This window comes from Onychostoma macrolepis, chromosome 14 (assembly GCF_012432095.1).
Source record: "Onychostoma macrolepis isolate SWU-2019 chromosome 14, ASM1243209v1, whole genome shotgun sequence".
Taxonomy (NCBI): domain Eukaryota; kingdom Metazoa; phylum Chordata; class Actinopteri; order Cypriniformes; family Cyprinidae; genus Onychostoma; species Onychostoma macrolepis.
The window spans coordinates 7,771,047-7,793,285 of NC_081168.1; the positions used below are offsets into that span (position 1 = coordinate 7,771,047).

At 39.9% G+C, this 22,239-nt stretch overlaps 3 protein-coding genes across 8 annotated transcripts in view; all 3 read right to left on the reverse strand.

The window, feature by feature from the left end:
• The window catches only part of mbnl3 (muscleblind-like splicing regulator 3), a 49,404-nt gene extending 47,053 nt beyond the window's left edge, over window positions 1-2,351 (reverse strand). For 2 of the 5 annotated variants that reach the window (XM_058798362.1, XM_058798363.1), the window contains exon 1: window positions 2,018-2,349. The gene's annotated coding sequence lies outside the window, so the exon portion shown is untranslated. Of the gene's footprint in view, window positions 1-2,017 lie in introns of all 5 variants that reach the window. The other 3 variants (XM_058798364.1, XM_058798360.1, XM_058798359.1) reach the window with 3 other exon arrangements.
• A 1,019-nt stretch (window positions 2,352-3,370) lies between these two features.
• Window positions 3,371-7,780, reverse strand: hs6st2 (heparan sulfate 6-O-sulfotransferase 2). Of its 2 annotated transcripts, none has more exons than XM_058797955.1 (2): window positions 6,888-7,780; window positions 3,371-5,091 (listed from the first exon to the last, which is right to left on the reverse strand). In XM_058797955.1, exons 1-2 carry the CDS (start codon window positions 7,445-7,447, stop codon window positions 4,248-4,250), a joined length of 1,404 nt encoding a protein of 467 aa, XP_058653938.1. In that variant the 5' UTR covers window positions 7,448-7,780; the 3' UTR covers window positions 3,371-4,247. The 2 variants fall into 2 exon arrangements, with proteins under 2 accessions (XP_058653938.1, XP_058653939.1); XM_058797956.1 differs by having other exon boundaries at window positions 3,372-5,094; window positions 6,888-7,775.
• A 1,416-nt stretch (window positions 7,781-9,196) lies between these two features.
• gpc4 (glypican 4) overlaps window positions 9,197-22,239 on the reverse strand; it is a 35,998-nt gene continuing 22,955 nt past the window's right edge. The window contains exons 3-9 of the mRNA XM_058797756.1: window positions 16,348-16,745; window positions 14,884-15,049; window positions 14,120-14,250; window positions 13,882-14,028; window positions 13,638-13,762; window positions 11,960-12,132; window positions 9,197-11,851 (exon numbers count right to left, since the gene is read on the reverse strand). Coding sequence (XP_058653739.1) covers window positions 11,631-11,851; window positions 11,960-12,132; window positions 13,638-13,762; window positions 13,882-14,028; window positions 14,120-14,250; window positions 14,884-15,049; window positions 16,348-16,745 — 1,361 coding nt within the window. The 3' untranslated portion in view covers window positions 9,197-11,630. The remainder of the gene's footprint in view (window positions 11,852-11,959; window positions 12,133-13,637; window positions 13,763-13,881; window positions 14,029-14,119; window positions 14,251-14,883; window positions 15,050-16,347; window positions 16,746-22,239) is intronic.

The window sequence follows — 22,239 nt, forward strand, 5'->3', positions numbered from 1 at the left end:
CGTGACCACCGGGAACTAATGGAGCTTGTCGTCCAAAAGCGTTCTGTCTCACCGTATGTAGGTCTAGTTCTAGTTTAAATCAGGAAGTGAAGGATAAACAGACCCCTCGGGGAGAAGCAGGGTACGTGCTGAGTATTGCCCTGGTATTGCCATCAAGATGTATGACTTGTCAGCCATGTGAGGACCTTTAAATCGCAGACATAACTAAAGGGCAGCAATGCCACTGAAGTCTGACAGACACCAGGCCTCTAAAGCAGCAGGACTCCTGTGACCTGACCTTTGACAGCGCACATCATAAGGTGTGAAATCAAACAGAATGCCAACTGCCACTCACACGACTGCAGGTGCTCTCGCACCACGACTGTAGGGTCTATGTTATGCACTTGACTTGAAAGCAAATGCATTGTTGTGTGCATATAAATTGTGATATTCTTTGCACAAAACCTATGGCCTGTAACCAAACAAGATAAAAATGAATTACATTTTTAATATGAAGCAATTTCTAAGTCCAATGCAACAACTGGCAGGTTCAGGGACGTGACTGTCCAGACCTCAATAGTTCTACGGTTTTAATTTGTGTACAGTTAAATAAAACATACTCAGGGTTCACATCTCTTCAGATAGCGAATTTCAATATGGTTCTTCAGAAATAAAAGCTGGTGCAGATTTTCAATGTCAGATGGAATATACAAATTATACTTTTTAGCATTCAAATGTCTGTTCCTGAGAAAACATCTTGAAATTTGAACACGGCAAAAATGAACAATATATCCAGCCAATGAAATATTTTACTACAACAATGGTAACACTTAAAATAATGTTATCAGCTATTAATGTATAATTAACTAACAATAAACATTTTTGTGCATTTATTCATTTAGGTTCAAGTTAATAACTATACTATTATTGAATTTTAATTCATATTTGATCTTAACACATTAACTACTGAAAATTAATGCAACTTGAAATGATAAAAATAAATATTTGTGTATGTAAAAAATGGTAAAATTGCTATTGCATTAGCTAATGCCAACACGTAGAACCTTATTGTAAAGCATTAATATAAATTCACTGCACAAATGTCTGTGACTTTTAATTAATAACTTGTTAATATCCATGACTGTAGGAACCCTCTTACTAAAAAGGTAACATAAACAAGCCTGACAGTGCAAAATAAAGGTTATCAGACTCAATTTTTTTTTTTTTTATATAAAGGAATGCACACATGACTATCGATTTTTATGCAACAACTCAGACGTGGATGACAAAATAAACTAAAGGGTTCAGCTTTAGACAGTTGTCTGTGCTGGCAAATGTCCGATGATGTTAAGGGTTAGTGGGACAAAGGACATTTAACTTCAACACACCAAGATACAAAACCACCCACACCCACTTTTCCAGTACCAACTTCTTACATGTTCCAAGAGCCCAAGGACAAATTCAGCTCCTATCGTGGGTGAACACCTTATGGTTGGGACTGCACCCAGCCCTGGCCATGAAAATTAAAATGTCAGCGTGACAGCATTACTAGTTTTAGATGCCAGACACAAAAATACAGCATCAGAAAAGATATACAGCCCACTGCACCTGATTATAACAGGGGCTCATGCCATGTGAGAGAGTTTGAGCTCCATCCAACCTGTTTACAAACTAGGCGCTGCTCAGGGCACCACAGCATTGATGGGAAACTCAACAGCTGTCAGCAAGTGTATGATCAATGCGTGACACCCAACTACGTTACTGGCGTTTAATTATAAGTGACGGCTTGTGCGTTGAGGTCAAATGAGAGACTTTGCTACTAAGCATATAGAGAAATTAAAAATTCTAGACTTATGCGTCACGGTGCGAAGAGGCCATGTGCGCAAAAGCAAGGTTAGAGATGGAGACCCATAAACGAGCGAGCGTCAGTCGTGACAGCGAGCAATGCATTACAACAATCACATTTGCAATAACATGTGTGCGGCAAGATTGGCTACAGAATATGAAATATTGGTCTTTACGAAAGCAGATGACTCACCTGTGCAGCCAGCGCGCGACTAGAGCTCGGGTGACATCAAATGCAGCGCAAAGCGAAATAAAGATTTGTCAATAACTACGTCACGATCACTGGCTGATGTGAGGCGCGCGCTTTGGTTGCAAAAGTTCCCGCGTTGAACCGAGAGCTTTTGATCGCGCGGTTTGCTGCGTAAAGCTTCGGACAATGACCAGCGGCTGCGGGGTGTTTCGAGTTGAACGACGAAGCGAGCGATGGGGAAGCGTGAAGCGAACTTGCTAGCTGCTGCTAGGCAGAAGACGAGACGAGGGAGGGCAGAAGGGAGGAGTAGAGCTAAAGTGTGCACGGCACTACGTGCATTCCCATGTATTGCCTCCATTTTAGGGGGATTCCCACTCGACCTCAGCGCAAACTGCGCCTCATAGATGAGGACACCTATGATGAGATATATGGCTTTAATATATTACTACTATATATATATATATATTAGGATTTAAATGCATTCAATAAATATCGTACAGTTCAGCGCCTATGTAAATATTTAGACAAGAAGATACGTCCTCACTCTATAAACTATAATTTGCTTATGCGTAAATGGTGTTTTAAAGGTGCACTTAGCATTTTTTAAAACGAGAAAACTTTACACATTAAATAATTGAATCTAAATATTATTAAAATATGTATACTCACATGAGATGATGAAGCCCAGACATATTATTCTTCTAGAAAATACTGTTTTACTCTACACGGAGCGGGTCGCCCTCTCGTGGACGCAGCCATGATCACATCACATGACCCGACGCGTCACACAATTGTCTGCTCTAATTATTATTAAAAATAAATAATTTACTTTATTGCAAAACCGTCCAACTTCAAAACCTTTGGGGGCAAACAGGAACTAAAACAAAAAAAAAATTTCAGCACATGCATTTTACTTAGGTTGGGAAATTAAACAAACTACATGCCTTTTTGAAAAAACGTTTCATTCACAATTTTAAGTAGTTGTCCTTGCTCTATAAGGCCCATACATACAATTTTGAGGGAAAGGGAATGATAATCTAGTAAGTAGTGTATTTATTTTTAGCTTTAATACAATGGAGCTCTAGGTTTTCCTACTGGTCCAGAATTGACAACTGAAAACGTTCAGAACCTACAAACCCGAAAAATACATTTGTCACAAATGTTACCAGTGGGATTAAATGGCCAAACAAAATGATCCAACCCCAAAACAAAATGAACATTTTATTCTACAGATCAAGGGAGTTGAGTGTTACTTTGGCTCCATCTGCTGTAGAAAGAAAATAAAGCAAAAACTAAGACTCAGCCACTTGGAGATAATTTAACCAGCCACAAGCAACTTGTATTACAAAAATTGTATTTATTAGTACTCACAAATTTTGTTCATTTTCCAGTAGAGCAATCAGTGCTCCTCAGTACAACCTATGGTGTGGTATAAATTCAGCAGATGAGGTGATTTACAATGGCTTTTTATTTTCAAGTAACAAAATATTATGAGCCAACCCATAACATGTGATTCCATGAGCAAACATATAAATAAAAGGTATGAGAAAGAAAGAAGAATCTACAAAAACATCTTAAATCAAAACATAATCCAAAGACAAGTGTTGGACTTCAACATAAGGCTGACTTGTGATGTGCATGGGATTGTAACGGCTGAGGACACTTGGAAAGAAAAAAAAAAAAAAAACCTTAGGCAATATTTGAAATCTTACATTACAGGAATGTAAATAAAAATGTGCTGCCACCAGATTTTTCCTCAGAACAGCAAGGTCAGAAAATGGCATTTCAAAAACATTCCAATCTTTGGCTTTCACGATAAGCATATGCTTTTCATCCATAGTAATTTTCAGTACATTAATTGCAGGGACTATTTCCCTGGTGCAACCTGGAGTCATAATGCCCTCTCTCAAGGGCAGAGTGGTGATGGGGCAGTGAATTTTATCATCTTTTCAGTTCACGAATCACAATACACAAGTCAGGCTGCAAGACGATAATTCAAATATGATATCTGACAGAGAACTGGTGCTAAGAATCAATATACATGAGAATTTTGATGTGCGCTCCACAAAATGCATTTGTCACAGAAAGAGCAACCCGCAATTAACAACCCGTATATGCTAATATTTAGCAGTGATTTGGGCTTAAAGGATTATAGGTACCCCAAATTAATCAAATGGAATCACCATTTTCTAGTTCGGTATTGAGTTCAACCCTCTTCCCAAATAGCTGGTGGCTACCGCCACTGCTCTACGTTTTCTAAATAGTCCAATATGGTTTCACTGTCATCCTCCTCTAACCAGTTGTCCTCTACCTGTCCTTCTGTCTCGCTCTCCAGCGGTTGTCCAGCATCTGCTTGTTTTTCTTCCGAAAAAACGGGAGATTGTTCTGTCATTGGTGACTCCTTGGTGGGTTTTAAAACAGCTTTTCCAGTGACCCCCCACCAAGGCTTCACCTTGGCACGTAACTTGCGCCTCTCCTGCAAACGTCGCTGCCGGGCCTCCCTGCGCTCCTGCTGTCTGGCGTACTGGAAGCGCTGGAGGAAAAGGTCCCGTGCGTATTCGTACAGCTCAACGTCCCACTGGTTAAGCTCTCGAATCCTGCGCTGGGTCTCCAGTTCCACCTCTACGCTCGCAGCACGCGTGCCATTGAGCTGCGTGAACGGTGCGATGAAGGACAGGCGGAACGTGTGCTCGAAGAGGTACTGCGTCTTTCGCTGATATTCGGTCAGACCAAAAAAGGCCATGTTTCGCAAGTTGCGTTTGGCACTTTCCAATAGCATGACCCAGCGCTGGCTCTCACTCATGATGGAGAGGTTATAGCAGCCCACCAGGCTGAGGTCGGCCAGCATACGGGTCTGTCTGTTGTTGGCCAGGTTGTAAGGGCAAGCCATGAATTCCTCTAACGAACAACCCGACCAGTCGTCACCATTGTAACAGCTGGGCAGCTCAGACAGGGTGGGTAAATGGCCATCACACATGTGTTTAGAGGCCTTCCAGGTGGCACCGCGCTGAACATGTCTCCATTCGCTCAGGTACCGCCACACTGGATCCCTCAAGATCGTGATGTAGTAGTAGTTCCTGCTATAGGAGACAGGAAAGAGAAGAGTATAAGAAAAAGAGCTCAAACTAAAGTAGTCAAAATTGACTTGAAACAAAATGAAATGTAATATCACGTATGAATCATTAAGTTGGGTAAAGCTGTCATATTTTGTGCATGTTCACTTCGACAGAATTATTCATGGTGTAGTTTCGGTTGGAGTGTGTCAGGGGAGCAATCTTGATGGAAAACGGAATGAATTATTGCTGGTTGACTGTAATTATGGGCATAATGAGCGAATGAGAAGAATCATCTTTCAGCTCACATCCAGAACACTTTCCATATGAATATCAATTAAGACTGTCTGGACAAATGCATTCAACAACAGCGGAGAGAAAGTCTCTGGAGAGCCTCAACTTTTCCTTTACTTACAAGCCAAAGATGAGCCCATGGGATTTTGATTTGATCTAATTGTGTCCATTTGAAAAGCAGGCCTTTCATGGTTTATATCTGTATACATCAGTCTGCATATTTAACTGTGCATGCTCATTTCCCTCATTTATACTATATTCTCACCTAATGTTAATATAAAAGAAAATATTAAAAAAACACTAATAATTTTAAAACATTGTTAAGCAGATCTCAAAATTAATATCCATACTTTATATTGTTAAGTGGTGATGCCCAAATTCACTTGTAAAACAGTTTTAGTTTAATTTGTAATTTAATTAGATAAAGCATAGATTTTTACTCTCTGTCATTCATTGGCTATAAACCACAACAGAATGAACTAATATAACTTCGGGAACTTGCCAAATCAGAATCCCAACTCATTCAAAGCCTCACCATTAAAAAAAGAAACCATCAAGCAGGGCTCGGGGTAAACTAAAGATGATTAATGGTTAATGCTTAAATGCATTCATTCAAAAAGGATGGACATCAGCATTCAAAAGATTGGGCTTAGCTTCTTAATGTTTTTGAAAGTGTATTGCATTTATCTGAACAAAAAGTACAGTAAAAACAGTAACATTATGAAATATTACTATTTAAAACAATTTTTTTTCTATTGTAAATTTTTTTCAAATGTTACTTGTCCCTGTGATGGCAAAGCTAAATTACTCCAGTCTTCAGTGTTGAGTGATCCTTCAGAAATCTTACTAAAATGCTGAGTTGCTGTTTAAGAATAATTTCTTATTACTAATTTTGAAATCAGTTGTGTTGCTTAACAGTTTTGTGGAAACCTTGATTCATTTTTTCAATGAATAAAAAGTCCAAAAGGACATTAATTAGAATCAATTTTTACTGTCATTTTTGACAATTGCTAAATAGAAGTATTCATTTCTTACATTTTAAAACACTACCAACCTACTACACTCGAAACACCCAACACTTATTCATCAAATCCGATGCCTCCCAATGCAAACATTATCAAACACTGTTGATCCCATGCTACTGGGCGTTTATTTAAAGGACAAGCCTGAGAGAATGGCAGATGTTCTGGTGCCAGCAGGCTGTCTGCCCTCCAGGGTGTCTGAAAGGGTGAATGATTATGATGATGGGTCCCCTGTTGGAGGAATGCGCTGAATGAAAGCAGACTCTCCGGGGTTGAGCCTGACCTGTTGGAGGCTTTTGTCTCCGCATAATTGACTTGCCAAGAGGCTTCAGCGCTGAACTGAACGAGAACAATATGAAGGGAAGGAGTGGCAAAGCGCACCGTGGCACCACACAACACCATAACAAAAGAAATATGTTTGTTTATCAAGACGCGTTTCAGTCCATATAGACACTAAAATTAATTTGATACAACGTTACTGATAAAAACCAATTAAACTCTCACCTGGGAGTCCTGCGCCTCTCCTGAGACTCCCGGTTGCTCATGAAGGAAGGCACGCAGCTGGTGAGCTCAGTCCAGTCCGCGTGCAGCCCGCAGCTCCAGCCGGTGGAGAACCGGGAGAACAGCCAGGTGTCCCGTTTGCCCGGCCGGTAACAGGTACACTTCTTCTGACCCGCATGGCACTCGCAAGGCCTCTCCAGCTGGATGTTGCGAACAAGGTGACGGCCAAACGTGGTCCCCCCGGTTTTCTGAATGTGGAGGAACACTATAACATCGTCCCCCTTGATGTTGAAATCTACAGCGCGATTAAGGTCTTTGGTGGTGAAATTAAAGCGAGGCACGAATCGAACCAAAGCACCGTCCTCGGAGCTGTACGGATCTCCCGCACCGGCTCCGTTCATGCGATCCCCGCGTGCGCGACTTCCCAGTCTCGAGGACAATGATGCCAGGTGGAGCAACTGGCAATCGGACGTAGGGCAGACGTATTGTAATACAATAACGCCGAAACACAGGACCATCAGGAGTGCGATGAGGAGCCGGCTGTAGTAGGATTTTTCATCCATCTTCTCGCTGGAAAAGTGAAAGCATTACTCAGTTGCGCGGTTCCCCCACCGCGTCGCGTCGCGTCGCGTCGGCCAGGAGCAATGTTGAACAAAACCTGAGACTCGAGCCTAAGCACATCAAAACATGAACACGCCCAGCGCTCTTTCTGGGTGTTTGTCTGCTCGTGTTAAACGTAGCTGATGTCTACATGTTTCCACGAGGCTTTCCTGCTCGTACTAGCTTCGTATTGCTTTAAGATCTTCAGATAACTTCTGCTGTTTACCTCTGCCACAATTTCGTACTCGCTCTTCCCCGTTCCTCGTTTTCCCAGTAGTCCACACCGCCCCATTCACATTTCCCTCTTCACAATAAAAGCCCCCTTTAGGACCGCTATTTTGAAAATCACAACTGAGATATTTTACAAATTCTACACTTCTTTTTTTCTAGTTCAAGCATTGATTGCTTACCATATGCACGCCGATGTCAATTTCTGCGTATAAATCGCACGCCAAATAGAAACGTGCTATTGATACGCATTTTTCACGAGCCCGAGCTCATTTGTTTGTTTTTTAAAATGCCATATCTGTCACACGTAGCAGCTCACAATTACTTGTTGTACCATAAATTTTACAAAAAAGATTTTAACAAAGTTAATGTAATGTACTGATTTATGGAGTAATGTGGATTTCTTAACCTGATAAATTAAAAGTATTTGTGTTAAAATAACACAGAGCAATAACATCTATTTTTTACATCTATGCAAATGCTTATACAATATTTTATAACTTAAATAAGTAATAATAAAATAAATAGACAGTTATTTAGGAGTAGTAACAGTTGTACAGTCTTACAGTTACAACCGGCCCTTTGATGGCAGCCATAATGTTGAAGTGGCCCTCAGTGAAAGGCCCTCACTTTGCCCTAAACCTACCCCTCACACAATACTTTCACGAAGACATAAATAAATAAATACAAATAATAATAATAAAGGTCCCACAAGGTTAATATTTACTAGTATATTACTACATTTGGTCTCCATAACGTAGGGAATATCAGGACCACACACACACATCTTTAATTGAATTACAGAATACTCTTTACAGGCAAACCAATGTTATTTTTACTGGTTGATATTGTCCTATAGGCTCTTATATTTGTAAAGCGCTAGGTATATATATACACATACATATATATATACACATACATATATATACACACATATATATATATATATATATATATACATACATATACATACATATATATAGTGCTATAATAAAAATATATTCAAAATAACATACATAAATCTTAGCTAACATTGATTAACTACCAGATATAAATTTCAGGTTATTAATGTCCCATACTGGATATGGTTTTCTTTAATGTGAGAATATTTCAACATCGAGAATCTAAGCTAACATTGATTCATATTTCACTTAGAATTGACCATTTTTATATTTTGTGTAATAAGTCTGTGGTGTAGCATTCTTCATACATGGTCTCCATCACATTTATTTTCTGTACTATTGGAAGAAAACAACAAGGGCTGGTTATTTTTGAGATGCTTATCCAATATACATTAATAGTCTGGTTGACTTAACACACATGAGGACTAAAGGAAGATTTAACACTGCAGCTTAAGTAATGGCTGTGATTAATCAATGTTCATGATTGTTTCAACTCATCCTTTGTGTTTTACTAATTGGTCTCTCAAAGCATTTCAGTAAAACTAATACTGGTAAAGCAGAAATGACACACGACACATCAAATTTAAATATCTGCAGTCTTTATTTCAACAAGACTAAGAAATGTTTAATATAACTTTTCTCTTACATTTTTAGCATCTATCTCTTGTTTCGCCCATTTTAAGCACATACTCTGAATGGGTAAAATCTGATGAACATCTCTCAGAGACCACTAAAACGACTGCTCATTATTTACAATTTTTTTCTTTTCTTTCTTCAGTCTCTCTCACTCCTCATCGCAGATGACTCCACTGATGAACAGGGCTGCAGGCCCTGCGATCTGTCCACCTGAAGGTCAACATTCAGCCTAAAGATGACATTGCAGAGGTTCATTCAAGAGTCCATGTCATCTTCACACTGACTCGGAGTAGCTTGACATACTAAGCACAAGACACTTCCTTTCCTGGTCATTACATCAGAGCCATCTTAACATGTGACAGTGGGAAGCTTTGGGTCAAAGGTATAGAAAACACACACATTGCTTTCTATTCGTGGCAGCACATCAGACTAGAAAAATACATAACTGATCTGAGGTGTGTAGCATTGCTGTAGAGATCAGGCTCATGAAACCCTGACAATGTCTGAGGACTGGCCATTCATCCATAGATACTGAATGAACCTCCAAACGAATTAATAAAAATGAACGTAAAAAGTATGCATGTTGCAGATACGATTAAAAGCATCATTTAAAACTCTCTTGCCGTGAGGTATTTGAATGCCAATTAAAAGTGCATGTGACATCAGGAACGATCAAGGACCGATGGCCAGCCCTGTCCTTGCATCAGCTTGTACAATTTTCACAATCCCCTTACATAAATCTATAACGACAAAAATGCTTACGGTAGCTCGGTTTACAAAATCTAAATATTATGTAACATGAAATTTGAAGCCAATATAAAACCATCAGTTAAATTGTGAATTCATTAGAACGCATTCATCTACAGACATAAATATTTTGAATACTGAAATCAAGATACCTAGGAAAGCGATGCTTGCGAATGCCTTTTAAAGAGACATGTGGTTAAATAACTTACTGTACAAGAGTGAGTGGAGCTAGTTTTTCTGAGAGGTGGGTGAAAAGCCCTTGACGATCGAGAGATTTTCTTTTAAACCAACAAGCACTTGTCAGACATCTGAATGGGAAAATCGCATACATAGCCACTTTTGAAACTAGTGTTGGAACGCACCCCACACGCTGTCTATTGCTCTATATGAGGAATGGTTTTAAAATGTGTACCGACTTCTATGGATATCAATCGGGAATGGGGAAAAGGCTAGACATTTTGTTACAAACAGAAATTAAAGTAAGAAAAACCAAAAGAGGCCACCCAACCTCTCAAATCGGCACCGTTTGTCACTGTGTAGTGAAATCTGTAGCAGTACCTATCATACAGTTTTATACCTTACAATACACTTCTAGCAAAATAAACACCTCCACATAAAACCCTGTGTTAAATTCCTCCAGACAGCTCAGTCTTAAGCCATCTTCAGCGTACGCTCGTATCCAGATGGTCCAGTAAAAAACAACTTTACTCAGGCCACACAGTCCACATCATGCAGAATACACGATCATCTTTGAGGGAGCCATCGAGGCCTATTCAATGCATCAACTTTCAGACAGACCTTACCTAACCAAAACTCCTTCTTCATCACACACTATTAAGTTATTACTGAAGACTATATTCTCAAGTTATATATTATACTGCCAAGAATACTTGGGATGATGATACAGGGGCTGTGAAAGTTACAGGAAAACCTACAGAAAAAAACGCTTTGTGTCTGGGATCCTCTAGTTTTGACTTCACTCAAAAGGCAGCATTGCATACATTTTTCTTTGTTGCAACCCTATTAAAGGGCCCATTTATGAATTATTTAAGGCATCATGAAGTTTTTAAATCATGCTCTAAAATTCAGGAACATATATATATATATATGATCTGCAGCCAACCAAAGCCTCCATGCACACCAAATGTATAAAACAAAATCCGAGAACTTCATACGGCTTTGCTTAAATCATACGTGTTATATGGGTTAATTAATTGTTTACCTTTTATAAAAAGCACTCGGATGATATATACAGCCAATCGTACACACCATCCACCCAAACACACACTCAATCTGACTTACTTTCAAACTAACACTTATTTAAACCATAACCGAAAAAATCATGATGAGTCGTCAACGATTCTGGACACTATAGACACGGAGGAATAAAACCCAGCTGACGTGAAATGCGGCGTGGAAACGTATAGCTGTACATAAATGAAGTCTGTTCTTATAAACACAAAAAATACACTGAAGGGAAGTTATTTGAGGATTAATAACTTGAGTGTCTTCCCCAGATGGCAGGCAGACGGAGATCCTGAAAGCAGTGTCTTTAATGTCCTATGGCAGTTTTCTGCTCTCTTGTTCAAATTCGTACAAACACACATCCTCTTCCTCTTCTTCTGGGCCGGTCTTATCTCGTGTGTGGGGTGAGCAGGGCGAGCAGGAGTGCCGTCACAGCCAGTGTCAGGCTGAAAGGTGCCAACCGTGTACCACTAGAGGGCTTTTTGTCAGGTTGAATCTTGATAATGCGAGGTTTAGCGGGCGCTGGGGTGGAGAAGTAGATGTCCCCGTCACTGTCGCAAGGGGGCGAGTCACAGCCGCTTCCGCTTTCCTCTCCACTGCCAGCATCCTCTGAAGGAAAAAAAAAAAAAAAAAAATAGGGACAAATGTTAAAAACAGGCTTGTATGATGTCATCTTGACATTTCATACTGAATTGAACCACAAGTGATGCCTCGTACCATTGACAAATGAGATGTCAGTGCCAGTGTAAGCAGCCTTAAGCCGACTGGTCATTTCCTTCAGCACTGCTATCTGCCGCCGAATCACCATGTCTGGTTTGGTGATGTCAACTTCCACATCTGGATTAGACACCTGATTGGCTAAGCCATTGCCTATGACGACAGATTCGTACCTGCATGTGAAGAAAGGAAGGAAAATTTGAGAGGACGGCTGATGTTGCAGCTTGAGTGAGGAATGAAATGGATTTTACTGTATCTGGGTTAGTGACCAATAACAGTGTCTTTTAAAAACTCTTAGAGAGCTCTTAGAAATGTACTCTTTGTATTTATGTTGGTTTCACATGATTTTGAAAAACTATAAATATCATTTAAGAAATATTTCAAAATAATGCCACGTGGTTTAACAAGTAAAAAAGTAACACCTTATTTTCCTTACACTACAAGTGTTCACACCTTAATTTTCAAAGCAAATTTTTTTTCTTTTTAATAAAGTTGAGTTAAAATAAAATTTGAAGTGAGTTGCACATGACCTTTGTCATAAAAAGATCAAATTATTTTAAGAGACTTACTGACATTTCTTTTTTTTTTTTAAAGATTCATTTTTGGCATTTTTGCCTTTTTTTTTTATTAGGATAGGACAATATATGAGACAGGAAGCGAAGTGAGAGAGAAAGAGGAGGGACAGGATTGGGAAAGGTATGCGAGCCTGGACTCGAACTCGGGACGCCCGAAGCGGCGCTATATGTCGTTATCATGATGACATCATTTCCTTTTAATACTTATTTTTTCCCCTGCCGATTTGTTGCACCACATGATTTTGATTTGGCGAACAAAAGTTTTCCAAAATGTTGCTACACTGGTTATTTTTACTGCTTTTCTAAGAAATAATAAAAGATTGTCAAACTACTTTGAAAATTTCATTCTTAAAATTGAGGCATAATGATATAACCGATTTAGCGCTCTGAAGTTTCTGACTTTACACATTTTAATCTGGTAATTAAAAACATGTAATGACTTGAACATACCTTGCATATGACAAGCAAGTACAAACTGCATTTAAAAGCAATTTTGACCACAGGCCTGCGTTTCAAGTGTAAAAAAGATAAAGGTACATTCATTCATTGTTTTTGGTACTGTGACAAGATTTTGCCATACTTTAAGAAAATACATAGGGTAATGAAAGATCTCCTTGAACTAAATTTTGATATGACCCCAGCTTTGTATTTATTGAATCTTAATGTGAACAGTTTGTTTAAAAAAGATGCAATACATTTATTTATTGTACTGGTATATTTAGCTAAAAAATGCATTTTATTACTTTGGTCTGCATCACAAGCTCCATCTTTCAAAATGTGGATATAACAGATTGCTACATGGTTGCCACTTGAAAAGCTCACTTATGATACAAAAATCTGACCAGTTCTGACTGATATGGTCTCCCCTTTGGGAATACATAAAATGATGTACATACAAGACTGTTTTTATTTTCCTTTAATTCTTATTCAAATACTGCTCTAAAACAGTGTGATTTTTACTTATTAGGGTTTTTGTACATTTTGTAACATGAATATATGATGTGATACTGTTAATGTTATTTGATTCTGTGGGCCAAAAAAAAAAAAAATTTCAAATAACTTTATAGGTGTTCAAAAATAGGAGAATCATCTCATTGACCCACCTGCTTTTGGCTGTACCATTCCAGCATTCATCGCCAACAGAAATTCGCTCTCCAACACACACAGTGTCAGGCAGGGTGGACCAGAATTTCTTGGCATGCTTCAGTTTCTTTTTAACATCAGTCAACTAGAAAACAAACAGTGTGTGTTACAAACAATACATTCTGATCTGGCAGAATCAATTGACATCATTTTAAAGAAAACAGAAGTGATATGAGTGGTAGCAAGGGAGCCCATTATCCTTACAAGTCGGTCCAGACTAGTGCCAGCGGCGGTGGTGGGTCTGGCATCAGGACTGTAGGGTCGGAAACGCCCGGGGAAGCCTGAGTCTTTAGGAGAGCGCCGGGTGCGGAAAGCCATGTTGGGTTTGGGCTGCCCGCATCCCTGAAACACCTGAAACAGACAAGTAACTGTCAATATATGCACCAAAATCAAATCAAATAAAACATGCATGTGAAATTTTGAAAAGAAATTAAAAACATACCTTCTGTGAGACCTGTATGCTGTTTTCCTGCATGTTCATGATGGCATCTGAAATCTTCACGTCTATGGGATCCATGACTGACTCAAAGTTAAATGGTCCCTCTAGTCTCTCAGCAAGACCCAACATGGCATCTAAAATTCATAAAATCCAAAATAAATGCATTAATAAAGGGAACACCCTTAAAGCAATTCATGTCATTAATGCTTTCAATTACCCATGCCCCAAAAAATGCGGTCATTTCCACCACTAGAGGGCAGCATACAGTCACCGGTCCAGGCTAAGCTCGTAAGGAACTGTAGCCTGTTGTGCGAACAGCTTATTAAACAGTCAGAGGCCTGAACAAGGCGCCCCAATTAAGGTTCCCCTCAAAGCTGACAGGCAGGGTGAGCAAAGCCAGTCCTAGAGTCCCACGAGCCAGGAACACTTTGCAAGAATGCACGAGAATGTGTGACGGGACCTGAGACCACACGGCCTTCAGAGTCACAAGAGGCCCAAAACACTTCATGAAACGCATGCAAGGATAAAAACACAGCCGGTCCCCAGTGTTCACTCCTAATCCAAGTCAATTCCAATTCTGGTTTCAAGCTGAGGCTTCACATAAATTGTTTTGGCCTCAGAGCAAGTGGAAACCATTTCAATGTGACCCCTTCATTTTTAATCTGTGCTTATGATACTCCTCTGCTTAGTGTGGAAAACTGGCTCCATTACATTTAGTAATGGTTGAGTAATAAATCAATTACTTGAGCCATTTAACACTCTCTTACCAAGGAAGTTATTCCACTCTGTGTCCAGATCGGCCTGATTGGCCAGGCAGCCTCGCATGACATTGAGACAGTAGTTCTTGCAGGGCTTCAGCGCCACCTGGCCGGTACAGTACGGGCAGTATAACATCTTCATAGCTGCACGCACACAACTTGGAGAGGCGCTTACCTGAATTAGAGGACGAACAAGAAGATTGAGCAGAGTCAGCAAAACAGACACAGGAGGAAAAGGTTAATGAGTCCGTAACCTAATTCATATGCCTGATGTTGCTGATAAAACTCAGCAACAAAAAGAGCATCAGCGACCCCGCCACCTTTTATAAGGTCACTGCTGAAGTTGTGTTTGCTCAATTTGTCATTGCAGGTTCAATTGCTTCTAACTCACTACACACACTGAGAAGCCTTGGCCTCTGATCTTTTAATGCTGGAAGATAAGCCCCGATTGGTCCATCCAGGTGTCCACCTTCACATACTGATAAACCCTATAGAAAACCTATACTTTCGATCTCTGCTGTCCCTGATCTCTGGCTTGCTTAATAAACATAAGTCGCCAAGTCGCCATGCTATCCACAGTCAACTCTAGGGCTGAGTATCGATGAAGATTTCCAATTCGTTTCTGATTAACAAACTCTTGATTTGGTTCTGTTGCATTTCATTTTATTCTGATTCGCTGGGGTATACGTCAGTTATGATTTTGCTTACATAAAGACATTCTGTTTGCTAATGTTTTAATCAGGCCAGTGTTTCAGACTGATTCAAACTTAATTAAACTGACCTTTTTGAACTATTATATAAAATAATCCGTTCATAAGCATAGTTATCTTCAACTAATACAAAAAGTAAAACATTTCTGTTTATTGAAATAAGTGAAAAAAATATATTAGAAAAGATGAAAAACGCAAGTTTTCAGTTAGCTGCTGGAAATAATTTAACTACAATAAAAGTTTCTTTATATACACACACATACACATATATAATAATGTATAAATAAAAAAGCTCATAGAATTGCTAAAAATTTAAGTCAAATTTAAATGAAAATAAAAATTTATAAACTAAATGCCAAATCAAAATATGAAAAAAAAAAAAAAAAACTAAAATAACATTGTTCATAAGAGTCGTTCATTTCACAAATAAGGCTACACTGATTGCGATGTATGTTTTTAATTCCCTAAAAGAACCGACTTGCATCTTCATGAATCAAACTACATTAGTCATGCTTTTTATTTCAGGTTTTTAATTCACTACAAGAAATAATCATAAGTCACTCGTTTATGTATCAGACTACATTGGTAGCTAATTGTAATTTTTTTTTTTTTTTTTGCATGCAGCCCTTGAGGACAAATCACATTTCTTGCCATTATTTTGTCTCAGTATTGAATCACATTCAATGATTTCTTTTGGAAAATTTACATTTTTACCTCTTCCTGGTCAACGTAACAAAAACAAAAAACAAAGACAGCTTCTCACCGTGGAGACTTTGCCCACCACCTCAGGCGTTAGCGCCAGGCCGTGGGTGAACGTGCGAACTGCGATGAAGGACCGGGTCAACTGCAGGCGGAGCTTGCGTGGAACGTCGCCGAAGGGTTTGAGCTGCTCCATGTGCCTGCTGACGCACTCCATGTACGAGTCGCTGAACTCATACTGCACGTTGACCAGTCGGAACATGCGCTCCAAAAGCTCTGTCCAGAAATCTGTTAGCATGTCGTCCAGGTTGACGGCGCTGCTCCCGTGGCTGTAGTAGCGGCGTAGCTCACGGAAGAAATGCTCGAAGAGCTCAGCGTTCTTCACATACATCAAACCATAGGTCCGCACGAACATGTCATTGAGAGATTTCTCTGCATTGCTCAACAGCTCTCTGAAGAACTCTGAAAAGAAAAAACAATAACGAGAGAGTTAGTTAGTTGTAAATGTCAAAGGTGATGAAGGTTTTCAAGTGCGTTCCTTTCACCTACTGGAGTGAATGTTCTGATAAGATGCGTTGAGTGTGCATTTGTAGTTTACTTCAAATCTTAAATGCATATTATATATATATATATATATATATATATATTAAATGTACTTCTGAGTAATTATCAATGAAAAAAAGGACGTGTTAAGTGTACTTAAAGAGTGCACTTTCATGATTGTTTCTTAACACACTTAACAAAAATGCACTTTGTAATCATGTCAAATTAAAAGTTTTAGGTCCAACTTTATATAAGATGGCCTTAACTACTATGTACTTACATTTAAATGAATCATTTGATACAATGCACTTATTGTGTACATACATGGTTTTACATTGTACTTATATTCTTACATTTTTTTAAAAATACCTATATGTAATGACATCTGTAATTAATTTCTGCAATTAAATTTATAATTACATTGTTGACCCATCCCTTACACCTACCCATACCACCAAACCTGTCCCTATCCTTACCCATATTCCACCTCAATAGCAGCAAAAGTGTTTTGCAATACAATGACCACAATAAGTACATTGTACTTATTTTTTTGATATAAGTACATAGTTAAGACCACCTAATATAAAGTGGGACCATTTTTGAAATGTGACAGATGTGAGCACAACGAACTGTCAGAAAAGATCTTTCTTTTCATTTGGAACAACATGGCAGGGAGTAGCTAAATGATGGTAATTTGTTTTAACATTCATTAGTTGTATATTAAGAAGCTTTTGCAAATGGGTATTTTTGGCAAGCCCTCATTTTTAAAGTATTCTTACATGAGAAATAAGACAAGATAAGAAATGAGATCTCTACATCTCATCTTAAAAAGAATGTGCACTTACTGGCCATGAACACAAACATAACAGATATGAATCAGAGCATATGCGTAACATGGAACAGAGTATGCACTCAGAAAGACTTCACTTCAGAAAAAGCACACAGACTGTCAACTTCAACACGTATAAAAAGAATTGCTATTAACTTTGGAACGTCAGCTGGCAGCATGTCCGTGACTTTGTCATTACAATGACGCTCGAGAGACAGCGATTTAGTGCTCCGCAGAGCCCTCAGCCTAACTTGCTCTCACTGACTGGAAAACCTACCAGAACCACAAGGGAGGCCAGAAAAGCACACGGTTATTATCTAAACAGATTAATGCATATTCCATTTGACCCAACGCAAGGTTTTCACTCGCTACGTTCCAGGAAAATAACTTTTGTGTCTAAGGAGAAAGAGCTGAGAGCGCAGAAAGGATGAAGGGCAGCTAACGTCTCGCCCATCAAGCCGGCTGAGGCTGACCGCTATCAATGGCATTTTCCTGTTGTCACATTCCATTCGCTTTTCTTTCTCTCCGCACCGCTCCGTCCTTCAGAAGGCTTTTCAATAGGATTACTGAATAATGCTGACCCCCCTCCCCGAAAACGGACCTGTACCCCCCCCCAAAACCCCTCGCACTCGCTGACTCTCTCCTGCTTTCAGTTCATCAGTGGCTTCAGAAGGCTCTCTTCATTGGAGACGGGGAACAATGCCCTACTTCATCCTGAGGAATGTCAGACCCCCTTCCCCTCCCAGCCTCCCCAAATAATCCAGCCCCTCTCTCCCATGAAACCCTCTCTCTCTCTCTCCTGGGCCGGCAAACCCTATTTTCTTAATCTGAACAAAATGAGAATTCCAAAGAAATGCTTCACCTCTCTTCCCGCGCTCACACGCACTCGCCCCGCAAAGCGCGCCATTTGTTTTCCGCCTTTGTATCACCTTTCTCCTCTCGCTAAAAGCCCGCCGGGCCGCAGCACAGATGCCCTGCACATAATGAGTGAGACTTTGAAGTGTTAAGTGGCCATGCATCTGTGTTCTCGTAAACCGTCTTTCACCACCCATAGGCTTCGTCGACACAAACAAGACACCTCGGGTTTATAAACAAACAAAGCACGCTGTGCTGCTGTCAATTCCACCTCAAGCGAACACACAGCCAGCTGAATGACAAGAGGTGTGTGTGAGAGAGACGGACAGGGGAATGCGAGTGTATTTGAGGGCTTTTCTAAAAGCCCCCATCCTGCTGTGTAACCACGGATACCGGAAACATCGCAGCCCTCGCATTTAGCTCCCCTCCCACGAGTGGCCCTCAGCCCCTGGCCCCACACAGGGAGAGAGATAGAAGGCACCCAGCTCCACGCTCCATTGACAGATTAAACCTTAAGGGCCACCGCACCCGCCTTCCTCCAGATCCCCAGGAATGCCAGAGCTGTCACAAGTTTAAAGTCAGGGGGAGGAAAGAACGAGGTGAGGATGAGGAGGAGAAGATTTTCCAGGTTTGCAAGTCAGTGTGCCATTACCAAAGAAAACACGAATTTACATGAGCCACTTGTCAGAAAACCACTTCAAGGAAGTGCATGCTAAATCACAGTCAAGTGAAATTAATTTCTGTAGTTCTTGGAAGATTTTTGTGCATACGCATCAAGGCACGACTGGAGACAATAATTATACCCCAGCTAGATACAAAAAACGTTTGTGAAACTGCTTATCGATGGCATGACACTTTAGTATAGGGACCAATTCTCTCTATTAACTAGTTGCTTATTAGCATGCCTGTTATAAACATATTGGCAGTTTATTAGTGATTATAAATCACATTTTCTACATTACCGTGTTGTATATCCCTAATCCTACCCAATACCTAAACTTAACTACCTTACTAACTACTAATAAGCAGCAAATTAGGAGTTTGAGGCAAAAGTCGTAGTTAATGGTGAGAACTGGACTTAAAGTGTGACCATTTTTATTTATTTTTTTTAAATGTAATAAATTACTTAAAAATACTTTAAAAATGCGAATCATGCATGTAGCGATTACAAGAAAAAAAGCAGTGAAGCACATTTTTAAAGTATTAGTATTAAAAAAAACTAAATAAATAAATTATCTTTGAGACTATCTGCAGATCCGTATGACTGTGTGTCAAGGTCAATAAGTCTCATAAAATATCAGATAAACTGACCTTTCGATGAGAAGAGAAGGCAAGGTTAGTTTAGTTTGTAAATTGTCAAGGGAAAAAGACATGTCTGCTAAAACTTAAAATTACTGAATTTTTATTGGAAAAAAAATTGAAAAAAGTGTTTAAAAAAATTAAGCCTTACATTCACACGTTTTCAAGGTGTGTTGAAAATGTTCACGTTTTGTCTTGTTACAACATGATATTTTTTAACTTTTAAACCATTTTTTAAGAAAAATAAATAATCCAGCACAACACAACACATTTGTTTTAAATGAGTTTAAAAGACTTTCCTTTTTCTTTATCGTGGACACCAAGTTGTGCATAAAGCAAAGTCAGCCACTCAACATCCACCATCCCCCCACACCCTTTCCTCTCCACATCCTTCCCAACATAACTGCTGAGATTTTGGGACCCAGCGTTGTAAGCGTTACAGTTGGAGGGGCGTTACTCAGGCATCCTACTTCGTCATTAAAAGACACTTTATGATACACGGGAGTCTGCCAACAAGCGGACTGCGGACCTCCCTTCTGATTTTTCCATTAAAACGACCTTCCCGCATCGGTTTAGAAATGTGTGTGAAAGGTTATCCGGGAGGGTGAACTGCAGAACCATATTACAATATCTATGAGGAGGAATGGAAAGGGCTGTTTGGACTCAACAAATGCCTCAACACGGGTCCCAAATCTCTGAGCGCTCAAACATGTTCCTCAGACATCCAGAGGGGGGAAAATTCCTTATTCACTGTCCCGCCCTCAACACCAGCTTATTCCTCTACTCATCCCCCTTTGATAACTCTTCTTTATCCCAGGCAGTAATTGTTCCCCATTTGTGCCAATTAGTTGCTCAGCTTCTTTCTTTCCTTGTGGGATTTCAAACCCCCCTGCAGAGGCGTCGAGGATGAGAATTTGGTAGGGGGTTAATCCTAATTCTTACAGTGCAATCGCAACTCCTCCAGACGGGGTCACCTAGACCCAGACCGGACGCACGGGGAGGAACAAACACACAGCGCTCTAGAGGAAAACTATTTCTGGTAGGGGACTTAATTGCCCGTGACTCCAACCTCGAGGCTTTGAAAGCAGAGGCTGCTTCCAGTGAACACGCACCCAAACTCACTTAAGAGTGTGTGCGCTTAAATTTATTTCATCTTAATGACATCTAGCCGCTGTGCTGATAGCGAACATGTTCTACTGCATTTCCTGCAGAACAAGTTGTGTAACCATTTAGTCTTCATTACCTACTATAAATACATTCACCTCTGCATCCTGTAGGCCTGACAAGCGCAGAGGAAACGTCTTGTTTGTGCGTAAACGAGAAAAATGTGTTTCTTCTACAGCAAAAACACTCTCAAAGACACTCAAGCATCTCATTTACACCTTAGACATTTCCAAAGTGAAGAAAATACTTATGTTTCAATGAAAGAACGCATTGAGGGTGTCTTTGTTTGCAAGCATAAAAGCTACTGGTATTTTAAGGCCGTTTAGCTCATTAAGTCACATGCCAGGGTCTAGTGCACATTTTACGCAGACTGGCGATTCAGAGCATATTCCCACGGTAAGAGTTCAAAAGACCTGAGAACCTGGAGATGGAGGAGAAATGAAAGGCATAACAGACTTATGGCAGAGAGAAAAGGGGGAGAACGGGGACAAAAGGCAGCAGAGAGAAAGAGCAGAGGAGGAGGCGGGCGGGATCTGGCCACCGCCGCATTCCGACACGTCACATTCCTGCTCACATCTGGCTGCAATACACACGATCCCTGTTACCATTCACTCCCTGAAGTCTCACTTTCTTTTTACATTCACACAAACAGGCAATCTTGAGAGCCGACCAGGTCACCTCTCACTTCCATCAGTGTTCCCTGCAAGCCATCACCTCTGATTTGGTTCCCTTCCTCCGCAACACGGATGTAAAAACGTGTTACTTCAGTACCACGATTCCATTAAAACAAATGTAATAAATGTCTAATAAACCATTATAAAAAGGATAGTTCCGGTCCTTAATTCAGGTTGGTTGAGACACGTTCGAAGCCGTTGTAAATTGCACTACAAACCTACACCTTTGTTTACTTTGTGTCTTGCTTGGCAACCACTTTGTTCCAACCACAACTGTTTCTGAGGAACTAAATTTTTTGGTGGAAGAATACTGTTTTTATTAATCTCATTACACTTATTTGCTGCGTTTTATTTTGTGAAACCTTACCAAGTATATGGAATAACTGTTTTATTAAAGCAGTAAGCCCCAAGAACCCGTGGTTTACAGTGAATTTATAACAGCTAAGAGGCGTTGTTAGGCACGACGCGAAGCGAAGCAACACACAAAAGTAAACAAAGGTGTAGGTTTGTAGTGTAATTTACAACGGTTTCGAATGTGTCTCAACCAATCAGAATCAAGGACCAAACTATCCGTTTTATAAAAAGGCAATAA

What these genes read in the sequence shown, in the direction of transcription:
- hs6st2 (XM_058797956.1), bottom strand. Translation starts at nt 7,447, where the DNA reads ATGGATGAAAAATCCTACTACAGCCGGCTCCTCATCGCACTCCTGATG. An exon ending in GAGAGGCGCAGGACTCCCAG is followed by an intron (nt 5,095 to 6,887) that starts GTGAGAGTTTAA and finishes TGTCTCCTATAG; the next exon opens with CAGGAACTACTACTACATCA.